This window comes from Syngnathus typhle, linkage group LG3, assembly GCF_033458585.1.
Source record: "Syngnathus typhle isolate RoL2023-S1 ecotype Sweden linkage group LG3, RoL_Styp_1.0, whole genome shotgun sequence".
In the NCBI taxonomy this organism is placed as follows: domain Eukaryota; kingdom Metazoa; phylum Chordata; class Actinopteri; order Syngnathiformes; family Syngnathidae; genus Syngnathus; species Syngnathus typhle.
In genome coordinates this window covers 14,447,431-14,468,942 of record NC_083740.1, presented here as the reverse complement: position 1 = coordinate 14,468,942, position 21,512 = coordinate 14,447,431, and the positions used below count along the sequence as shown (strand labels likewise).

The following is a 21,512-nucleotide window of genomic DNA, read 5'->3' as shown; positions in this document are numbered from 1 at the left end:
TTGGTAGACTGGCGCCCTTGCGTTTGATGCAAAAACTGACGGAAATACATTTTCGTTGCTGGCACGAGTCTAGTAACGGGCTGGAAATTCGTTGAGTTGACTTCGCTCTACATAAAAAGGGTTGCATTGTAATTTTCATGTTGGGGTCGGTCCAGTTTAGTGTTTTTGTGATTGTGGCTGACCATGATACGCCTTGTTGCGTTTTGCTCAATATGTCCGTCGTGGAGCAAAGAAAACAAAGACGTGGAGTAATAGTTGGTTCTTTATTTGCAAGATCTTGGGTTGCTTCATGGCAGTCAGTACAAGTGCACTTCACCAGATAAAAACAACGTCAAACTCCAGATCAGAAAGTTTTATACTGTCCGCAAGCAGGAATATGGAAAGGGAGGGGAAAAGAAGGAAAAACATATCATCATAAGAATGTCTTGTTATCTACTGAATGTTTTGTATCAATGTGTCATGACGTTAATGAGCTCCGCCTTATGTGTAATGGAAAAGTTACCAAGCTGTGTGTGCCGTGTCTGTGCTCTGATGGAGCAACTATGTTTGTATAAATTAATATAAAATTATTATAAAACATTTAGACATTGCTGTTGCTCCCTTTTCAGTCCCCCTATTGACTTCGACAGAGGTCAACCAAAAGACAAGGACAAACGAACAAAGTGCGTCATGAACACGGGAATATTGGATCATCTGATAGGTCAATCTTATGTCGGGGTTGGGGGAATAGTCGCGGCTGTAAGCATGAGAGTATCAATGTCCGTGCAGGTGTCATTAGAATGTGCGGCAGAAATTTGTATCACTTCGAGGGAAGGCTGCAATTCAATTCAAATAAGTGGAGACATGATAAAGAGAGCAAGAGCACAAATACCTAACATTAAGAGAGTAAATGAGGGAGGACAGGGTGGGGGTTGCAAAAGGTGATACATGATCAAAAACTTCAATGTCAGCAAGAAACCGCCGTGAGCAGGATGTCTAACCTCAATTCTCCTGTTCAACTTGAGTGTGTGAGTGAAAAACCTGCGGCATGCTATAATGCGGGAAAAGGCTCACACGGTCCCTTTGTCTTAGGTGACCAAAATGTTATCAATAACATCAGTCCGAGATAACACTTGCTCATCGTAGTTCAGCCGTTGGGGGCTTGGCACGCCCACTGGTGGAGGGTAAGCACAATTCTTACCCCCTTTGCAGCTCTGCTCCGTCGGGAAGGAACCTGAAAATGTCTGCTGTCCAGTCTTTGTCTTCAGTGGCTCAGGGTAGACTACCTGGCCACCAAGGGGAAGAGGATTATTCTGCCTCTTTTTCAATTGGGAGTGGGGACGCTGTCGATGGCGGATCTAGATCTTTTCAAGAATCCTTCACAGGGGCACACTAGGATAGATGATACCACGTGTCTCCTTTGCCGGCCAGCCGAACAGCATGCGATGTGCGCTCCACCACTGCAAAGGGTCCAGTCCACCGAGGCTCTGTCCACTTTCTCTTCAGGATTTCAGCCAGATAGTTGCGGTGATTTGAATCTCGGAGGCCCCATCTGGGTCCGCTGCAGTGTGCTCAGCAAACCTGGAATCATAAAACCGGACAATTGGTCTAAGATGTGTGGGTGTGCGCTTACCACCATCCGGATCAGCAACTGGAAGGGACGAAATTGGTCCAGGAAAACAGCGACCTTTCTGCAACTCAAAAGGGGTGTGCCCAGTTCGGGCATTAACAGACACATGCACACACATCAATGCGAGACGGAGTGCTTGAACCCAATTCAAATTTAGTTAATTCTTTTATTTATCTATATCTCATGTTCAATTCAATTCATGTTCAAATCATTCATCATTTTTCCAAAATGGTTCATGGTTCAACTGCTAAATTTCTTTTAATATTCATAATATTTAATAATAGGCCTTCACATTTATGTTATTTTACACCATTCATTTCCTTCATCTTCTTCTTCTTCTATTTTATTCTCCTCACTTTTCTGTCCTTCTACTACTTCCACATAATTCAACCGATTCACTCCATTCCACTTTTGACGCATTGTGTTCGTATGGAGCGTGTTTGAAGTGAACAGCAGAGAAGAAAGGAACAAGGCAAAGTGTTGTGAAATAAAATATTACCTGTAATACGCATTTAGGTAGAGAACTGAACTCTCGCTCTTTATATAGCTGACATGTCCAAAAAAAATAAAATAAAATTGTACCCATGTATAATGCGCACCCCAGATTTTAGGACAAGAAATTTGTTAAATTTTGCGCATTATACATGAAAAAAAACGGTATATATATAGACACATATATATATATATATATATATATATATATATCATGTAGGCGTTCGTTAGGCCCACAGTTACACATAATATTGCAATGATTAGTCTAAGCATGCTTCTTTCACACCTGTTGGCAAGCAGTTAAACGTTCATCTCTCTGGGCGGCAGTTTCAATAGTCAATGTCGCGTATGAATTCTTTGCCCGTCATCATTCATTCTCCCATCATCCTGTCTTAGTCTCACTCGCCATCACACACACCCCCGAAGCTGGCACATCCCGACCCCGCGCGCAGCCACAGCCCCGCCCAAGCGAGAGAGGGCCCGGCATTGCAACATCGATACGTCACAGGTTGGCCACCCCTGTAGCGATCATGCTGCCGGCCCCCACCCGCGCGTGCACAGCACACGACCATGCGCAGAGACCAGGCCACACGCCCCGGGAGGAGCGCATGCACACTCAGTCTCCCACTCTCAAAGGGCAGGCCAACTTTGCTATTGCGCCCTTCGTCATCTTTCATTGTCTTCTACACATTTGTTGTCTCTTATTCTCATCCTATCAAGCCACCGTTCTAGTCACTTTCTGCCACACACGTCTTATTTTCTCTACTGGCACACCTTGCTCATCTTAGTTTCTCTAACCAACTTAAACACACCATCATCCACTTCTCAATTTCCCTATTATCGCTCAACAGCCTCCTGAACATTCTCCATTACTGATTTCTTCCATTGAACACACATCTCATTCACACACACTCATGTACCCACTCATGAGGATCCTCTGCGCGCACAAAGACATAATAGGACGACAACAGACTGACATTAAAATTCCACAGACATCACGCACAAACACATAACAGCAGTCAATTCTTCCTATCTGACAACTAATTTAGCTTCATTTTTTGTAACAATGCCACACATCAGCTTTGTGATCATCAGTAGGGAAGTGTCCAGATCTTTGAAAGTTCTTAATCCAATCAGTCATTTATTTTCGTTTTTCATCGCGCTCTTTTGGCGGAATGTTTTCCACTTGAATTGCAACTGTGGCAATCAGTTGATCTCTCAGACTCTTATCTGCCAATGGGAGTGCTTCCAGATCAAACCAATCCTTCTCTCGATCAAATTCACCTTCCATTTTCACCATTAATCCAAATTAATACTATTACCGTATTTTCCGCCCTATAAGGCGCACCTAAAAACCTAAATTTTTATCAAAAGTCGACAGTGCGCCTTATAGTCCGGTGCGCCTTATATATGGATCAATTGATGAATTTGTTGATCCATACTGGTTGTACAAAGTGCTCTGCCAAAATGTTTTAGTACGTTTTAGTACGACTAGTAAATTACAAGGTCGCATCGCTTCCCAACATTACGGTAACTGTAGTCAGGGGGCGTCACCGAATAGCTGTTGTACCCGCGAAGCTATTTCATTTCGAAATAGGCTGCTCCGTTAATGTTTCGAGTAAATCTACGGATCGATATGGAAGGGAAACATAGGTAAGCAGTACCAATGTGTTAGATCGAACTTTAGTCAGTTCCGATCATTTTATAGGAGATCGTTTGAGAAACGCGATTGTTTACACTTTGCTGAGGCTCATGGGATATTGCGAGCTGAGGCTCATGGGATTTTGCGGATGGCTAATGCTATAACGATAGCTGCTATACGCAGCAAGCTATTTCATGTCAAAATAGGCTGCTCTGTTAATGTTTCGAGTAAATCTACGGATCGATATGGAAGGGAAACATAGGTAAGTAGTACCAATGCGTTAGATCGAACTTTAGTCAGTTCCAATTATTTTATAGGAGACCGTTTGAGAAACGCGATTGTTTACAGAGGGCTCGTTGGTTATTGGCTTGTGGGTGCATACCGCAACCCTAGTCAACCTCAGTTTGTTGCAGTATAGCTTCTATTTTATGCGCCTTATAGTACGGTGCGCCTTATATATGGACAAAGTTTTAAAATGGGCCGTTCATTGAAGGTGCGCCTTATAACCCGGTGCGCCTAATAGGGCGGAAAATACGGTAATAATATGTAGTAATAAAAACAACTATTGTAACAATCATGAATAAAAAACTGCAACAATATTACAACCAGACATTCAAGAGCCAACGCCCTGAATATGTCTGCTCTGCTTTATAGCAAGTCAACACCCTATCGCCCTCCACAATACAGACAAGACAATACACGAGCACAACAGCACAAAAACACTCACAAATGACACAACATAAAAGAAAACCCCGGATTCCCCCTCGGAAGTTTTAACACAAAAGACAGAAAACTCCGGATTCCTCCTCGGAAGTTTTAACACATTAGAAAGAAAACTCCGGATTCCCCCTCGGAGTTTTAACACAAAAGACAGAAAACTCCGGATTCCCCCTCGGAAGTTTTAACGCTTTAGAAAGAAAACCCCGGATTCCCCCTCAGAAGTTTTAACACATTAAAAAGAAAACTCTGGATTCACCCTCGGCAGTTTTAACACACAAAAAAGAAGAAAACCATAAAGAAACAACCACCTCCACATAAACCATTCTTTATTTTTGCAAGATCTTGGGTTGCTTCACGGCAGTCAGTACAAGTGCACTTCAGGAGATGAGAACAACGTCAGACTCCAGATCAGATGGTTTTATACTGTCCGCAAGCAGGAATACGGAAGGGGAGGGGAAAAGAAGGAAAAACATATCCTCATAAGAATGTCTTGTTATCTACTGAATGTTTTGAATAAATGTGTTATGACGTTAATGAGCTCTGCCTATGTGTAATGGAAAAGTTACCAAGCTGTGTGTACCGTGTCTGTGCTCTGACGGAGCAACTATGTTTGTATAAATTAATATAAAGTTAACATAAAACATTTAGACATTGCTGTTGCTCCCTTTTCCTACGGAAGAGGCGTACTACGGAAGAGGATTAGGGCCAGTGAAGAAAAAAAAAAACGAAGGGTGACAGGATTCTGACTTTTTTTCTCAGAATTCTGACTTTATTCTCAGAATTCTGACTTATTCTGACTTTATTCTCAGAATTCTGACTTTATTCTCAGAATTCTGACTTTAAAGTCAGAATTACGAATTTCTGACTTTAAAGTCAGAATTCTGACTTTATTCTCGAATTCTGACTTTGAAGTGGGAATTCTGACTTTAAAGTCGAATTCTGACTTTAAAGTCTTTAAAGAATAAAGACTTTATTCTCGAATTCTGACTTTAAAGTCAGAATTCCCACTTTAAAGTCAGAATTCTGAGAATAATGTCAGAATTCTGACTTTTAAAGTCAGAATTCCCAATTTCTGACTTTAAACTCAGAATTCTGACTTTATTCTCAGAATTCTGACTTTAAAGTCGGAATTCTGACTTTATTCTCAGAATTCTGAGAATAAAGTCGGAATTCTGAGAATAAAGTCAGAATTCTGAGAATAAAGTCAGAATTCTGACTTTATGGCGTGGGGTGGCGGAGGGAAAGTCAGTGTGGTGTGGTTTTGACCAGAGAGGAACAGTTTCAACAAATGACAGAGTTTAGTAGAAGACCAGTGGGGGACACGTGTGGAAAGGTTTTGTACATTGCTGACAGCTATGAAAATTTCCCAGACTTCCGATCAGAATTCAATGCCGTTCTCGAAAGCAATATCTGGGTCATGGATATTGTTTAATTCTGTCAATAACCATAACTCCGTTAATTATCCGTTGTAAGTTGCATCAACACAACATATTTTGTTCACTGTTCGTATTGGTCAAATAGAAACAAACTTTGTATTCGTTCCTTCACAGTTTTTAGAATTTTATAGAAACAGCTTGCATTTGGCATTGTGTTCCAGTTATATAAAAGTTCTAGGGCTTTATTAAAATGACCCAAGATGTTATGCATAACCATTGGATGGTTGTTTTCAGCAGCTACATAGTATTAAGTGAATGCTTCTGTAATGAAGAGTGGTAATATTTTATTGCATTCAATAAACTCACTCTTCATCCACTATGTATTTCTTGACTGCACCTGAATGTTGGTATATAAAAATAAAGTATTATGTTGTACAGATGCCTTCTATGAAAAGACACAATTTTTAATATACAAGTAATACATTAATACTTAATACATATTTAAGCAGTCAAGTTCAGGACATTTCAAGCAAAATGTAACATCTTGTTAGTCACAAATGGAAAAGAATAACCATAGATCAGGTAAGCATAGTTAAAAAAATGCAATTTTGCAATGAATTATTCTGTTTAATTTGGGTCATTAAGGAATATTTAAAGGTCAAGAAGGCATTGTAGGACGAAAAAAACATAGTAACTGAGTATACAGACTACTGATTAAAAAAAATCTGAAAAATTATTTTCTGAGTTTATATGTATTACATCAATACGCTTGTCAAACAATCTTCAGTAATTCCTCTCTCAACATAAGATACAAGTCACTTGCATGCAATGGATCTGATGGAGCATGCCATTCATTTTCCTCCATTAGCAGACAACACAGTTCAAATACAGTTTCATCGCAAGGAAACTGGCATTTTGGAGTGCACTCTTCCATACACGCAGTGATATCTTGCATTCCAGTGGGTTTCAGTCGATCCTCGGCACTGTGCATGGCAGGGAATGAATACATGACGACTGGCCGGCCTGAAGCTGTATCACCGTTCGACCTTGGTCTTATTTTGTGTGAGTTCTATGTGTTCACAACTTCATCCAGCTCATCCTGCACAAGAGCAGCATAGTTAAGTATTTAAGTACATTGTTATTTTTTATTATTCAATTTATTCATTTCAACTTCAAAAATATGATGGGAGAGACAAAATATTTTACCTGCACAAGATTAAGAAAGCAGAACTGGATAAGACTTTTATCCAGAAAATCTCCTGTGTAGTGACCATCCTCCTGAAGAGTTTGAAATAAATTAATCCAGAACTGTGCGCTCTGTTTGCGAAGGATGGACCACCACCCTTCAATGCGCTGATTGGCAGTACTTCTCCCGTAAAGAAAACTTTTCTCCCCAGCAAAATTGTCAGAGTGGTTTTGTCAACACAACCATTTTCAGGGTTTTAATTTATCATAGCCATCCATGTGCCAAAGAGCATTTGGGCCTCTGCAGCTGTACTGGCGTCTTCTAAGGCATCGTGCTCTTCTTAATTCCACGCCGACTGGGTCAACCAATTTTATAATTTGTCTTATTGTATCTTGTGAGACAACAAATCCTTTTTGAATCGCACGTCGATGAAGCCAGCGATAACCTTGCATCTGGCCACAAGTCAGGATTTCATGCTGGACAAAAGCCAACACATCTCCCAGGTCCGACTGATTCTTTCTTCGGAACAGACCAAGTCTTTTACAAGTTCTCTTCAGAGTCCTAATACTTATAATAGTCTGAGCATTATGTGCTAAAACTGCAAGTATTTCCTTGTTGCTGAATGCAAGTCTAAAGCATAGCTTGATTAAGTCATCCAAATCAGGCACTGGTTGAGTTGCACCCTCCATCAGTCACTTTATCTGCACAACAAAGTAAAAACAATTACAATTTGTCAAACACAACAGTGGGCATTTTGAAAAATGACTTTATGACAGTATGCTTATTGTATAAAGTTGTTTTTAATACTAATACTCCTGGTACGATGTCAGGTGTAACATCACTAAACAAGTCTCATCCAGTGAGTAAATAAAGACGTGCGTGTGTGCATGATTATCCTTCAAATGATGTAACCTTGAATTGTGGCGCGTAGAATCACCACTCTTAAACAACAGTGTGATCAGTGTATTGAGTTAAATTTAAGGTTAATTTAATGATATTGCGGCCGGTCACAATTAGCAAGGCATAGTTTATGCCGCGAGTCGCGGTGTTTTACCGACGCTTTGTGACGTTGCCGTGACGTGTATATATAGTTATAATCGTGCATTACGTCATCGGTTTAATGAAACTGACTACTGAATGAACAAAAATACGCATAATGCTTCTTTACGTGTAAATGCGGCGCGTCCCGTCAAGAGCTATCAATTAGCAACGGAGCTACATGCTACACGGAGCCAGTTATATACGCAACAGTCACGAAAATGAACACAATGCTTTATTTACTCACCCCCTGCTCCTCCAAGTGTGAAATGATGTCCTCCGGCAATCCTCTGGCACGCAAAAAGTCACTCGTTTACGACATAATGTCCCTCTAGTCAAAACCACACCACACTGACTCTCCCTCCGCCACCCCACGCCATAAAGTCAGAATTCTGACTTTATTCTCAGAATTCTGACTTTAAAGTCAGAATTCCCACTTTAAAGTCAGAATTCTGAGAATAAAGTCAGAATTCTGACTTTAAAGTCAGAATTCCCAATTTCTGACTTTAAACTCAGAATTCTGACTTTATTCTCAGAATTCTGACTTTAAAGTCGGAATTCTGACTTTATTCTCAGAATTCCGAGAATAAAGTCAGAATTCTGAGAATAAAGTCAGAATTCCCACTTTAAAGTCAGAATTCTGAGAAAAAAGTCAGAATCCTGTACCCCTCGTTTTTTTTTTTCTTCACTGGCCCTAATCCTCTTCCGTACTACTTTTCAGCCTCAATAAGCGTTCCGGCGTATTGTTAAAAAAAGGAAATCCCCATGCCCGTGCTTACATTTGTGCTGGGCACAAAAATAGGACTCTGGTTCATGGCGCAGATGGTCCGATGCCATTGGTGGATTTTGATCAAAGCGCAGGGAAACCGTTTCTCCATAGCAACTGTGTGGGACAATTCTTCTGAATCATTGTAGGAATTATTAGTAAAAAAACACATGATTATCATCATAATATTGTTTTAGGTGTGTGTGTGTGTGTGTGTGTGTGTGTGTGTGTGTGTGTGTGTGTGTGTGTGTGCGCGTGTGTGTGTCTGTGTGTGCGCGTGTGTGCGTTTCCTTTTTCTTCAATTTTCATTTTGTTCATTTATTTTTTTACTGAAGGCATGGACACGAAGTAAAGCCGTGTCTAAGGGCTTTACCTCACTGTAGTTCCGTAAATACGTAGGTTATATTGCGTACTTTGACCTTGAGCAAATGTTTTTTTGCAGAAATTGGGTTGTCTTGCACTTTCTGCCATGTCTAGACTTTCTATGCAAAAAAGGTGTGCCATATTTAAAGGGATGGGAAGAAGCCACATGACTAAATGACTGTACTGACACTCACATGGCGCAGACAGCCTTCGTCTCCCTGTGCCCAGCAGCATTGGTCTCCAAATGTATCAAAACCTTGTTTGGCCCCACCCGTTTTGCGCCACACTGCCCTAGGCTTGCGCCCTGACTGAAAATAGGGCACGATATATTCTTTAGTTTTTGAATATCTATTACCGTATTTTCCGCCCTATAAGGCGCACCTAAAAACCTAAATTTTTATCAAAAGTCAACAGTGCGCCTTATAGTCCGGTGCGCCTTATATATGGATCAAGTGATGAATTTGTTGATCCATACTGGTTGTACACAGTCCTCTGCCAAAATGCTTTAGTACGTTTTAGTACGACTAGTAAATGACAAGGTCGCATCTCTTCCCAACATTACGGTAACTGTAGTCAGGGGGCGTCACCGAATAGCTGTTGTACCCCGCGAGGCTATTTCATTTCAAAATAGGCTGCTCCGTTAATGTTTCGAGTAAATCTACGGATCGATATGGAAGGGAAACATAGGTAAGTAGTACCAATGCGTTAGATCGAACTTTAGTCAGTTCTGATCATTTTATAGGAGATCGTTTGAGAAACGCGATTGTTTACACTTTGCTGAGGGTCATGGGAGATCGCGAGCTGAGGGTCATGGGTTTTTGCGGATGGCTAATGCTATAACGATAGCTGCTATACGCGCGAGGCTATTTCATGTCAAAATAGGCTGCTCTGTTCATGTTTCGAGTAAATCTACGGATCGAAAAGGAAAGGGAAACATAGGTAAGTAGTACCAATGCGTTAGATCAGTGCTTCTCAAATAGTGGGGCGCGCCCCCCTTGGGGGGCGCGGTGCTATTCCTGGGGGGGCGCGTGTGACCCTGGGGAACAGGCTTTTTTTTTGGCAGTACTAGAATAAAGTGTAATTGCGCGTTTACTACAGCAGGGGGCAGTGGCGCTCTCATTGTTACGTCTGTCACGTTTGCGACAGTGCAACATTTTACGACTTACAAGACAAGTTAGGATAGTCACGGTGGGGAGGGGGGGCGCGAATAGTTTTCTTCTTGCTAGGGGGGGGGGGGGGCGTAACAGAAAATAATTGAGAAGCACTGGGTTAAATAAAGGTTAACCTTATAAAAAAAAAAAAAAAAAAAAGAAAAAGTGAACCCTGAACTTTGAACCCGCGGTGACCCCGCGGTGACCCCGTGGTGACCCCGTGGCCCCGCGGTGACCCCGTGGTGACCCCGTGGTGACCCCTGGGTGACCTTTGAACCCTGAACTTTCAACTCTAGTTAAAAATCGAAAATGTGCACATGACCCCGTGAACTTTGAACCGACCTTTGACCCCTGGGTGAACTTTGAACCGTAAACTTTGACCTTTGACCCCTAGCTAATTACGTTTTTTTTTTTTTTTTTTTTTTAAACCGGCCTAGCAGAACGATCCATGGTCTTCAGATGCCGCGCTGTCGCCATCTCCTGGTCAGTTAGTGAAATGCTTTTGCTGATGTTTTTTTTTCTCTCAATTAAAACAAATCAATTAGCCAGTTGGTTTTCTTTATTTAATATCTATTATCAGACAAAACCAAATTGCGAATCAGTCACCTAGGCTATAGCAGAACAAACAATCCATGGTCTTCAGATGCCACGCTGTCGCCATCTCCTGGTCAGCTAGTGAAATGCTTTTGCTGTTTTTTTTCCCTCTCAATTAAAACAAATCAATCAGCCAGTTGGCTTTCTTTATTTAATATGTGATATCAGACAAAACCAAATTGTGAATCAGTCACCTAGGCTATAGCAGAACAAACAATCCATGGTCTTCAGATGCCACGCTGTCGCCATCTCCTGGTCAGCTAGTGAAATGCTTTTGCTGTTTTTATTCCCTCTCAATTAAAACAAATCAATCAGCCAGTTGGTTTTCTATATTTAATATCTGATATCAGACAAAACCAAATTGTGAATCAGTCACCTAGAGAGTCAGAGAGTCAGAGTCAGCTTTATTGTCAATTCCTTCATGCCAAGACACACAAAGAAATCGAAATTACGTTTCCTCCATCCCACGGTGACGAGACACAGTACACGAGTAACATACAAGTAAACAACGGGGGAGAGAGTTCAGGACGCCAAAAGCCTGAAGATCACAAAGTTCGCCAGAGGCGAGCAGTGCTTGCATCCCACCACAGAGTCCCGGCACCATTCGTCACGGATGTAGACACGCATTCCACCTCCTCGCGATGTTCCCCCTCGTACAATGGCCCGGTCCGCCCGATAGCACGCTAGCCGCTCCAGATGCACAGCAGTTACGCACTGTCCGTTTCATAGATCTCAGCAGGCATGTTGATGCCCAGCGATCGAACGTTCGCCCGAAGAAAGGAAGGCACGGCCGGTCGAGCTGGGTTGGCCGCCAGCCTGGCCCGGACGCCCCCGCTCTCGCTTCAGGACGGAGCAGACCGAGCGCCTTTAATGTCCCTGCTTCAAAGTCCAGATCGCCACAAAACTCGCTTCCGCCGATGTCGAGCTGAACCAGCCCGCTGTACTTGTAGCACAACCCGGTGCGACGAGACGAACACACAAAACTGTCGGACAAACCCACATTAAACGACAAAACAAAACACCGTTCGGGACAGAGAGAGGCCGCTGCGTGTGCACGCGCCGCCATCTTACTTCCATCCTAGGCTATAGCAGAACAAACAATCCATGGTCTTCAGATGCCACGCTGTCGCCATCTCCTGGTCAGCTAGTGAAATGCTTTTGCTGTTTTTTTCCCCTCTCAATTAAAACAAATCAATCAGCCAGTTGGTTTTCTTTATTTAATCTCTGATATCAGACAAAACCAAATTGTGAATCAGTCACCTAGGCCAGTGCTTCTCAAATAGTGGGGCGCGCCCCCCTTTTACGACTTACAAGACAAGTTAGGATAGTCACGGTGGGGAGGGGGGGCGCGAATAGTTTTCTTCTTGCTAGGGGGGGGCGTAACAGAAAATAATTGAGAAGCACTGCGTTAGATCGAACTTTAGTCAGTTCTGATCATTTTATAGGAGATCGTTTGAGAAACGCGATTGTTTACACTTTGCTGAGGCTCATGGGAGATTGCGAGCTGAGGGTCATGGGTTTTTGCGGATGGCTAATGCTATAACGATAGCTGCTATACGCGCGAGGCTATTTCATGTCAAAATAGGCTGCTCTGTTTATGTTTCGAGTAAATCTACGGATCGATATGGAAGGGAAACATAGGTAAGTAGTACCAATGCGTTAGATCGAACTTTAGTCAGTTCTGATCATTTTATAGGAGATCGTTTGAGAAACGCGATTGTTTACACCAGGGGTCCCCAAACTTTTTCCTGTGAGGGCCACATAACTTTTCCCTTCTCTGATGGGGGGCCGGTGTCAGTTTGTGCGAATTACAAGAATGCTGTCGTCACAGCCCACGCTCTAAATTCGGGACTGATACAAATAGAGCGCGAGTGCGCCATGTCCGTACGTACACGCACTTGTGAGTGTGCACCGAGCTTTCTGACACGGCTTCCGGTAGTAAATGCGCAGGCGAGCGCTTCCCCATCTACTGGGGAAATGCAGTCATTGCAGGCAAAATGACCAAAACAAAAAGGTTTAATAATCAGGGTTGGCGGGCCGGATTAAACGGTCCCGTGGGCCGTATCCGGCCCGTGGGCCGTAGTTTGGTGACCACTGGTTTACACTTTGCTGAGGCTCATGGGAGATTGCGAGCTGAGGCTCATAGGAAATTGCGGATGGCTAATGCTATAACGATAGCTGCTATAGGCGCGAGGCTATTTCATGTCAAAATAGGCTGCTCTGTTAATGTTTCGAGTAAATCTACGGATCGATATGGAAGTGAAACATAGGTTAGTAGTACCAATGCGTTAGATTGAACTTTAGTCAGTTCCAATCATTTTATAGGAGATCGTTTGAGAAACGCGATTGTTTACAGAGGGCTCGTTGGTTATTGGCTAGTGGGTGCATACCGCAACCCTAGTCAACCTCAGTTTGTTGCAGTAAAGCTTCTATTTTATGCGCCTTATAGTCCGGTGCGCCTTATATATGGACAAAGTTTTAAAATGGGCCGTTCATTGAAGGTGCGCCTTTCCCCCGGTGCACCTAATAGGGCGGAAAATACGGTACAAAACATTTCATTCAATGGTAACCATTTTAAATTGGTCATAATTCATAGTGTTTGTGAATGAATCGTTATAAGTACTTAATAATAACCAAGTTGTTGTTATTAAACAGTTGTTGTCATAGTGTATAGTTTCAAAAATTCCATCAGTGATATCATCACATTGTAATGTATAATGTGACTCCATCCCCCACCCCCCTCAAAGAGCCCTTGTTCTTTGCGTCAGGCCGCAGTTGTAAATAAGAACTTGTTCTTAATTGTTTGCCTGGGTAAATAAAGGTTAAATAAAAATAAATTATGATATTAGTCTTGGTTAATTCACGGCCTGACCTCAGAGAAAATGAATGCTCAACGTGACAGTTTTTACTGCCTTCGGTATCATATTTACAATGACCTTTTACATTTTACATCTAATAGCAGCAGATGAAACTTGGCATTTTGCTTGTATTTCACTTTATGATTTTATTCAGTTTCACAGAAAAAATATTTGCCTAGCGATTGGCTGGTGACCAGTTTGCCAAATGCCCAAAGACTGCTGGGACAGGCTTCGGCATGCCCACAACCCTTTCAAGAATGAAGTGGTTCAGAGGATAAATGAATGAATGAATGAATGAATGAATGAATGAATGAATGAATGAATGAATGAATGAATGAATGAATAGTTAATATAACAAGATAAATAACTTGAACTTATTCATACTACCGTAATTTTCGGACTATAAATCGCGTTTTTTTTTTCATAATTTGGGTGGGGGGGCGACTTATACTCAGGAGCAACTTATACCGTTTTTTTCCGTGTATAATGCGCAAAATTTAACTAATTTATTGTCCTAAAATCTGGGGTGCGCATTATACATGGGTACAAAAAAAAAATTTATTTTATTTTTTTTTTTTATTTTATTTTTTTTTTTTTAAAGAAAGTCATGGTACAACAAAACCAACAACAGGACTGACCGACAAAGTCGTGGAACAAAAAGACAGGGTGACATTACCAAAGACAGGAACAGAAACCAAACAGAGATCATGACAGTAACACATGCAATGATCCGACGGTGAGCGAGGGGCAGACAGGACTTAAATACAAAACACGTTACATCGATTGAGGTGACACAGGAAGAGAGGGGCGACGCGAACAGAAACTATGGCATAGCAAAACTGGGGACGAGACATGACAAATCTCCCTCGAAATAAAACTTGAAATCACCTTTCTTCTTGTTTGTTGTCAATCGCGCATCGCATTCAGCCATCCTGCCCAACACACTTAGTCAGTAAAATTCATAATTGACGACACATCGTTTGATGCGATGGTGCAATCCTTGATGGTGTGTTATTGTCAAATATTGTTTGTTTTTAATCTCCATCGCGGACCGGACGTCATACGGAGGCCGCCATTACAGATGCGCAGAACGGATGCGCAAGACATGTCAGCTATATTAAGAGCGAGAGTTGTTTTCTTCCTATTAGTTTCAATTCACAGTTTAATTAGCAGTTTCAATCAGCAAATAACAAAATGCGTATTACAGGTAATATTTTATTTCACAACACTTTGCCTTGTTCCTTTGGTCTCTGCTGTTCATCCTAAAACACAAAGGCGCTCTTTAAGCAATGCTACAGTGAGCGCGACCGCACCAAATTAAGCTCCCTGCGCAGTGCGCACTGAGGTCCACTTAAATTTTAGAAAGTACATCAGGACTTTAAAAATATCTTCTAAATTTCAGCGACGGCTCTGTCACAATAATGCGACCAGCGCGGTGCAGTTGGGCGGTCGGCGGCGCGCTACGGTTGAGCGTTCTCTCTCGCGCTCTCTCTCTCTCGCTCTCTCTCACACACACGCGCACACACGCAAACCGGATATCATACGGAGGCCGCCATTACAGATGCGCAGAACAGATGCGCAAGACACGTCAGCTATATAAAGAGCGAGAGTTCAGTTCTCTACCTAAATCCGTATTACAGGTAATATTTTATTTCACAACACTTTGCCTTGTTCCTTTCGTCTCTGCTGTTCACTTCAAACACGCTCCATACGACCGCAATGCTCTTGTATCAGACGCTCGCTCGATCACCTGCTAGTTTGCTGTCTGTCACAATGTACCCTACACAAATCCGAAACATTTGTTGCGGCTCCGAGTCACGACGAGGGGCAAGTTTTGGTTTCCAAGGGTGTTTTTATTCCTCTTCAACGTCTCTCCCATACAGAGCCGCCTTTTTCACGTCCGCACGCCTTTTTCACATGCGCGCACGGAGCGCGGTGGTGCGTTTAGGGGCAGTCGGAGAAATCAACGCCAACAAAAAAAATTACATCCAGCCTAGTTAAGACCATACCAAAGACTATAAAAATGGGATCCATTGCCTCCTTGCGTGTGTGACGATCATTGGGACTTAAAAAAAAAAAAAAAAAATTAAAAAAATTCATAAAAATTGGGTGCGTATTATACATGGGTACAGGCTTTTTTCCAGCATCAGCATGCCATTTTTAGGGTGCGTATTATACATGGGGGCGCACTATACACGGAAAAAAACGGTAAGTCCTGTCTGCCCCTCACTCCCCGTCGGATCATTGCATGCATGCTTTTGCTGCTGTCATGATAATGCCACCCTGTCTGTTTTGTCTCACGTCTCTGTTCGGTTCCTGTTGTTGATTTCGTCAGTAAGTTAAGTTAATTTGCCGAGTATGTCTTTTGAGTTCCTCAATAAACCCTGGTCCAAGCTGCACTTGGTCGCCCTGCTCCATTTCCACACTCCGAAACCTGACACTTCATCCATGGTAGAAGAGCCAAAGTCCTGGAAATAATGTCCCAAAAGTAAATCAACGTGAACAAAAGGATGTCTATTTTTTACAAATACAGTGTAACATACGTAGGTAGTCCATACAGTGGGGCAAAATATTCCTTTTCAACTTCTCTCCCATACAGAGCCGCCTTTTTCACATGTCCGCACGCCTTTTTCACATGTCCGCACTGATCACGGTGGTGCCTTTACGGGCAGTCGGAGAAATCAACGCCAACAAAAAAAATACATCCAGCCTAGTTAAGACCATACCAAAGACTATAAAAATGGGACCCATTGCCTCCCTGCGTGTGTGACGATCATTGGGACTTAAAAAAAAAAAAAAAAAAATCATAAAAATTGGGTGCGTATCATACATGGGTACAAGCTTTTTTCCAGCATCAGCATGCCATTTTTAGGGTGCGTATTATACATGGGGGCGCACTATACACGGAAAAAAACGGTATTTAAATTTTTTTTATTTTTTTTTTAAGAAAATCATGGTACAACAAAACCAACAACAGGACTGACCGACAAAGTCGTGGAACAAAAAGACAGGGTGACATTACCAAAGACAGGAACAGAAACCAAACAGACATCATGACAGTAACACATGCAATGATCCGACGGTGAGCGAGGGGCAGACAGGACTTAAATACAAAACACGTTACATTGATTGAGGTGACACAGGAAGGGAGGGGCGACGCGAACAGAAACTATGGCAACCTAGACACATAGCAAAACTGGGGACGAGACATGACAAATCTCCCTCAAAATAAAACTTGAAATCACCTTTCTTCTTGTTTGTTGTCAATCGCGCATCGCATTCAGCCATCCTGCCCAACACACTTAGTCAGTAAAATTCATAATTGACGACACATCGTTTGATGTGATAGTGCAATCCTTGATGGTGTGTTATTGTCAAATATTGTTTGTTTTTTAATCTCCATCGCGGACCGGACGTCATACGGAGGCAGTATCACTGCGCATGCGCACTATGGATCCGATGCGCAGAACGGATGCGCAAGACCCATCAGCTATATAAAGAGCGAGAGTTGTTTTCTTCCTATTAGTTTCAATTCACAGTTTAATTAGCAGTTTCAATCAGCAAATAACAAAATGCGTATTACAGGTAATATTTTATTTCACAACACTTTGCCTTGTTCCTTTCGTCTCTGCTGTTCACTTCAAACACGCTCCATACGAACGCAATGCTCTCGTAACAGACGCTTGCTCGATCACCTGCTCGTTTGCTGTCACAATGTTCCCTACACAAATTCGAAACATTTTTTGCGGCTCCGTCACGACGAGGGGCAAGTTTTGGTTTCCAAGGGTGTTTTTATTCCTTTTCAACTTCTCTCCCATACAGAGCCGCCTTTTTCACATGTCCGCACGCCTTTTTCACATGTCCGCACTGATCACGGTGGTGCCTTTACGGGCAGTCGGAGAAATCAACGCCAACAAAAAAAATACATCCAGCCTAGTTAAGACCATACCAAAGACTATAAAAATGGGACCCATTGCCTCCCTGCGTGTGTGACGATCGTTGGGACTTAAAAAAACAAACACAAAAAAAAAAAAAAATTGGGTGCGTATTATACATGGGTACAGGCTTTTTTCCAGCATCACCATGCCATTTTTAGGGTGCGTATTATACATGGGGGCGCATTATACACGGAAATAAACGGTATATGTTTTTTTTTTCACAAATGTTTACTTGATCATTAACACATCACTTACAAGTGTAGTTGACCACTTCACATGTTACTTTTAGTATAGTTGATCACTTCAGATGCTTTGATATCTTTATCCTGAACATATTCAAAACGTGAAAAACAGAGAGAAAAAATCAAATAAAGTAATTAACACTTTAAAGCGCCATATCCTCTGGACATGTCCTCTGTCACCAGGATGACATAAAGGACGAGAAATTTGATCGATGGATTTAATGATTTGGAGTGACACAAATGGTTTGATAATAGGGGTGTAAATCGCGGGTTTTGTCACGATACGATATAATATCGATATAAAGAACTACGATACGATATTTGCCGATATCTTAAAGCCTGCTGCGATTCATTCACGATATATCTCGATATAGTGCTCTACGATCGATATATTTTTTTTTAATAAAAAATATAGAACAATATCCTGATTTATAACAATTCATACGCAAAATCAACAAGGTACTGCAAACTCTTTATTTAGGAAATTACAAGAGTATTGTAGTATACAAATTGCTTACTTTAACACTGAACTTTGATGTCGTGTTTTTTCTTTAAATGTGCGGCGAGATTTGTGCTCCCTGAATATTTGATCACCGCATGGCAGGATTTACAAACTGCACGTGTTTTGTCCGTTGAGCCATCTTTTCTTTGGAATCCAAAGTGCTTCCAAACGAATGACTTGAAGCCTAAAGGGGAGCCAATTTCCTCGTCTTTTTGGACACTAGCCATAGCACCAGCCCAGGAGCCGCGTACTAGTTGTCGACTCCCCTTTCACGTGCAGCAACGCCGCGCACTGCTCCCGGAAAGAGGAAGCAAGCAACAATGAACTGGATTTCAAAATAAAGTCGCGTCTAATGTCCGAGGTCAAACACGGCGATATAAATCGATGTTTACTTTTAGCATCGATGCCAATAAATCGTAGAGCATTATATCGATTAATCGATGTGTATCGATGTATCGTTACACCCCTATTTGATAATATTGTTGTTTATGTGATAGTTATTTAAAATATAGTTTATACTATATCGTTGTATGGGCCTGTGGAATAATTTGAACTGCGGCGCGGCACACAGCATTGTTGACAAAGGGTGATCAATAAAAGACGAGAAATTTGATCGATGGATTTAATGATTTGGAGTGACACAAATGGTTTGATAATATTGTTGTTTATGTGATAGTTATTTAAAATATCGTTTATATATCGTTGTATGGGCCTGTGAAATAATTTGAACTGCGGCGCGGTACACGGCATTGTTGACAAAGGACGATCGATGGATTTAATGAATTGGAGAGACACAGATGGTTTTATAAACGTGTTATTTATGTGATAGTTTTTTTAAATAACTGAATTTTACGTCAGGGCCGTTCTCAGCTCTTAGTTTGTGTTTGTCACGTTAGGATACCGTATCGTTTAGCCTGTTGTTGCTCGTTCATGTCTGTTCTTGGTGTTGGATTTTGTCGAATAAATTTCCCCCCAAAATGCGACTGAGAATATGTTTATTTTCACATTTTTGAGCATTTTATGGCTGGTGCGACTTATAGTCCGAAAATTACGGTAAATTCATACTTTAATCACAAAAGTTCCATATTTTCAAATATAAAAAGTTGGCATGCTTATTTTTTTTGTCGTTTAATATTTTTCCCGGGTTTCATTTGCATGAAGTGAATAGCCATCCATCCCTTTTCTATTGGGCCTGCCTTTATTGGAGGCCATTAGTAAGCAGCAGCCTATCCTTGTAGCCGCGCCCAGGTGATTTTGTATCAGAGACAGGGTGGTCTGAACTCACCCCCAATCAATTGCAGGGCTCAGACAAACACTAATCAGTCACAATAACACCAATGGACAATTTGTATTCTTCTGATTCAGATTTTTTGGGATAAAAAAGCAGATGCATTAACCACTCTCTACAGTTCTGCCGTCAAGTCGATGTTATTATCTACCGTACTTTCCCGACAATAAGCCGCAACGTTTTGCACAAGCTTTGAACCCTGTGGTTTATAGTGTTGATTATCTATAGACTTTTCATGATTTTTATGGCATTGTATGATTTGAGCATATTATCTTATACATGGAAATTAAACATTAAAACACCTGCGTCTTATAGTCCAGTGCAGCTTGTATATATAGCAGGATTTTCCCCTAATCTTAGTTGTATAATCGGGTGCGGTTTATAGTCCAGAAATCACGGTGTCTTGCTTCAAATGGTTCAAGAAACATTGAAACAGCCTAACTATATTACAGGTCATCATTTTAGTCTCCGTCAACTGGGCATCTGCGATCCACCATCACGCCAAGGCCTAGCATTCTGCTCTGAGATGTGCCTCCCCCACGGTGGTTTCTCTGTTGCTACAGCCCAGGACCAAGATGTGGACAGTCAAGCTATGATGTCATCAGAGAGAGCTATGCGGCTGTGGGACCACGGAGGTTTGGGAAAGTCATCTCAGAGTTCCTGTTTATCCAGCCGCTCCAACTCAGTGCTGACTCTTACCGATACCGAACACGAGAACAAGTCCGACAGTGAGAACGGTAGGACAGAATTTTTGTCTTCTCTCCATATGTCTTTTGCTCTTGTTAAAATGATAGTGTGATGAATCACAAAGCTAAAGTATTTCCTTAATTCTTGAAAGAATATACAGTAGACGCGGTATAGAGTGGCTAAGGTACTAGTTGTAATTCCTCAACTTGAAGGTTTGGATTTGCTACTGAAACCCCACCTTTAAGTCCCTGCTTGTGATGCAGTGTCATTGGAGTGTGAATGAACTATGACTGGGAGAAAGAGATGTGAGATGTACAGTATAAGCATTTTCAGTATCTTGACTGCTGTACATTTGGCATCATGTGCAGGTGTCCAATAACTTCACTTTTTTAAAAGTGAGGCTAACAAAACAGAGTATGGTAATAGTCTGTATAATGCTTGGCTCACAGGTATATGGTTGCCTCTGTGTGTCTGTGGTTACATTCATTATCCTCAAAGCATGTTTGTCAAACAGGTGTGATTTTCATAATTAATTACGGCAAAAAAAATTCTCAGTGGCATTAATGTATACACATTCACAAACAGAGCGTACACTGTATTTTCATTAAGACATACTAACACTCCTGAGTGAGTCTTCATTAAGAGACGATGTGATAATTAACACTGAGTTAAAGTGCTGAGTCGCTGCATTTCCTATATTAAGTTTGATAATGTTTTTATTAGATGACATTATGTTGTGTATGTCAGAGCTCTAGTGAATACACTTCCCCTCTAAAAGTGAGTAGTCGTCAAGTTTTCAATGGCTAATTGACACTTAAAGATGCAGCTGTTTAGTTTTGAGTGGGTGTTTGGTGTGCAGCTCATTTTATTAAACCTGTGCTATCTCTCATTTCCATGTTTGATTAAATAGCTGAAATGCCAACACATGGTCACTTATGGGACCGCTTCTATCCAAAAACATATACTGTTTGCTTCTTAAGATAGTGCTTGCTGCGTCATTCTCAGGGTGGTGAACTCTGCTGACAACTTATTGTTGCAGAAGTTTAATGGGAACTTACTC

At 41.6% G+C, this 21,512-nt stretch overlaps 1 protein-coding gene and 1 long non-coding RNA gene across 2 annotated transcripts in view; one reads left to right on the top strand and one right to left on the bottom strand.

Moving 5' to 3' along the window:
* The window catches only part of LOC133151115 (teneurin-3-like), a 28,311-nt gene extending 7,576 nt beyond the window's left edge, over nucleotides 1-20,735 (top strand). Inside the window, exons 4-5 of the mRNA XM_061273879.1 lie at nucleotides 20,218-20,502; nucleotides 20,716-20,735. Of these exons, the coding sequence (XP_061129863.1) occupies nucleotides 20,218-20,502; nucleotides 20,716-20,735 (305 nt within the window). The remainder of the gene's footprint in view (nucleotides 1-20,217; nucleotides 20,503-20,715) is intronic.
* LOC133151397 (uncharacterized) lies at nucleotides 5,674-7,254 on the bottom strand. The gene is made up of 2 exons (XR_009713901.1): nucleotides 7,046-7,254; nucleotides 5,674-6,938 (listed from the first exon to the last, which is right to left on the bottom strand). It is a non-coding gene; the product is annotated as an uncharacterized LOC133151397 (long non-coding RNA).
* Nucleotides 20,736-21,512: the final 777 nt, after the last annotated feature.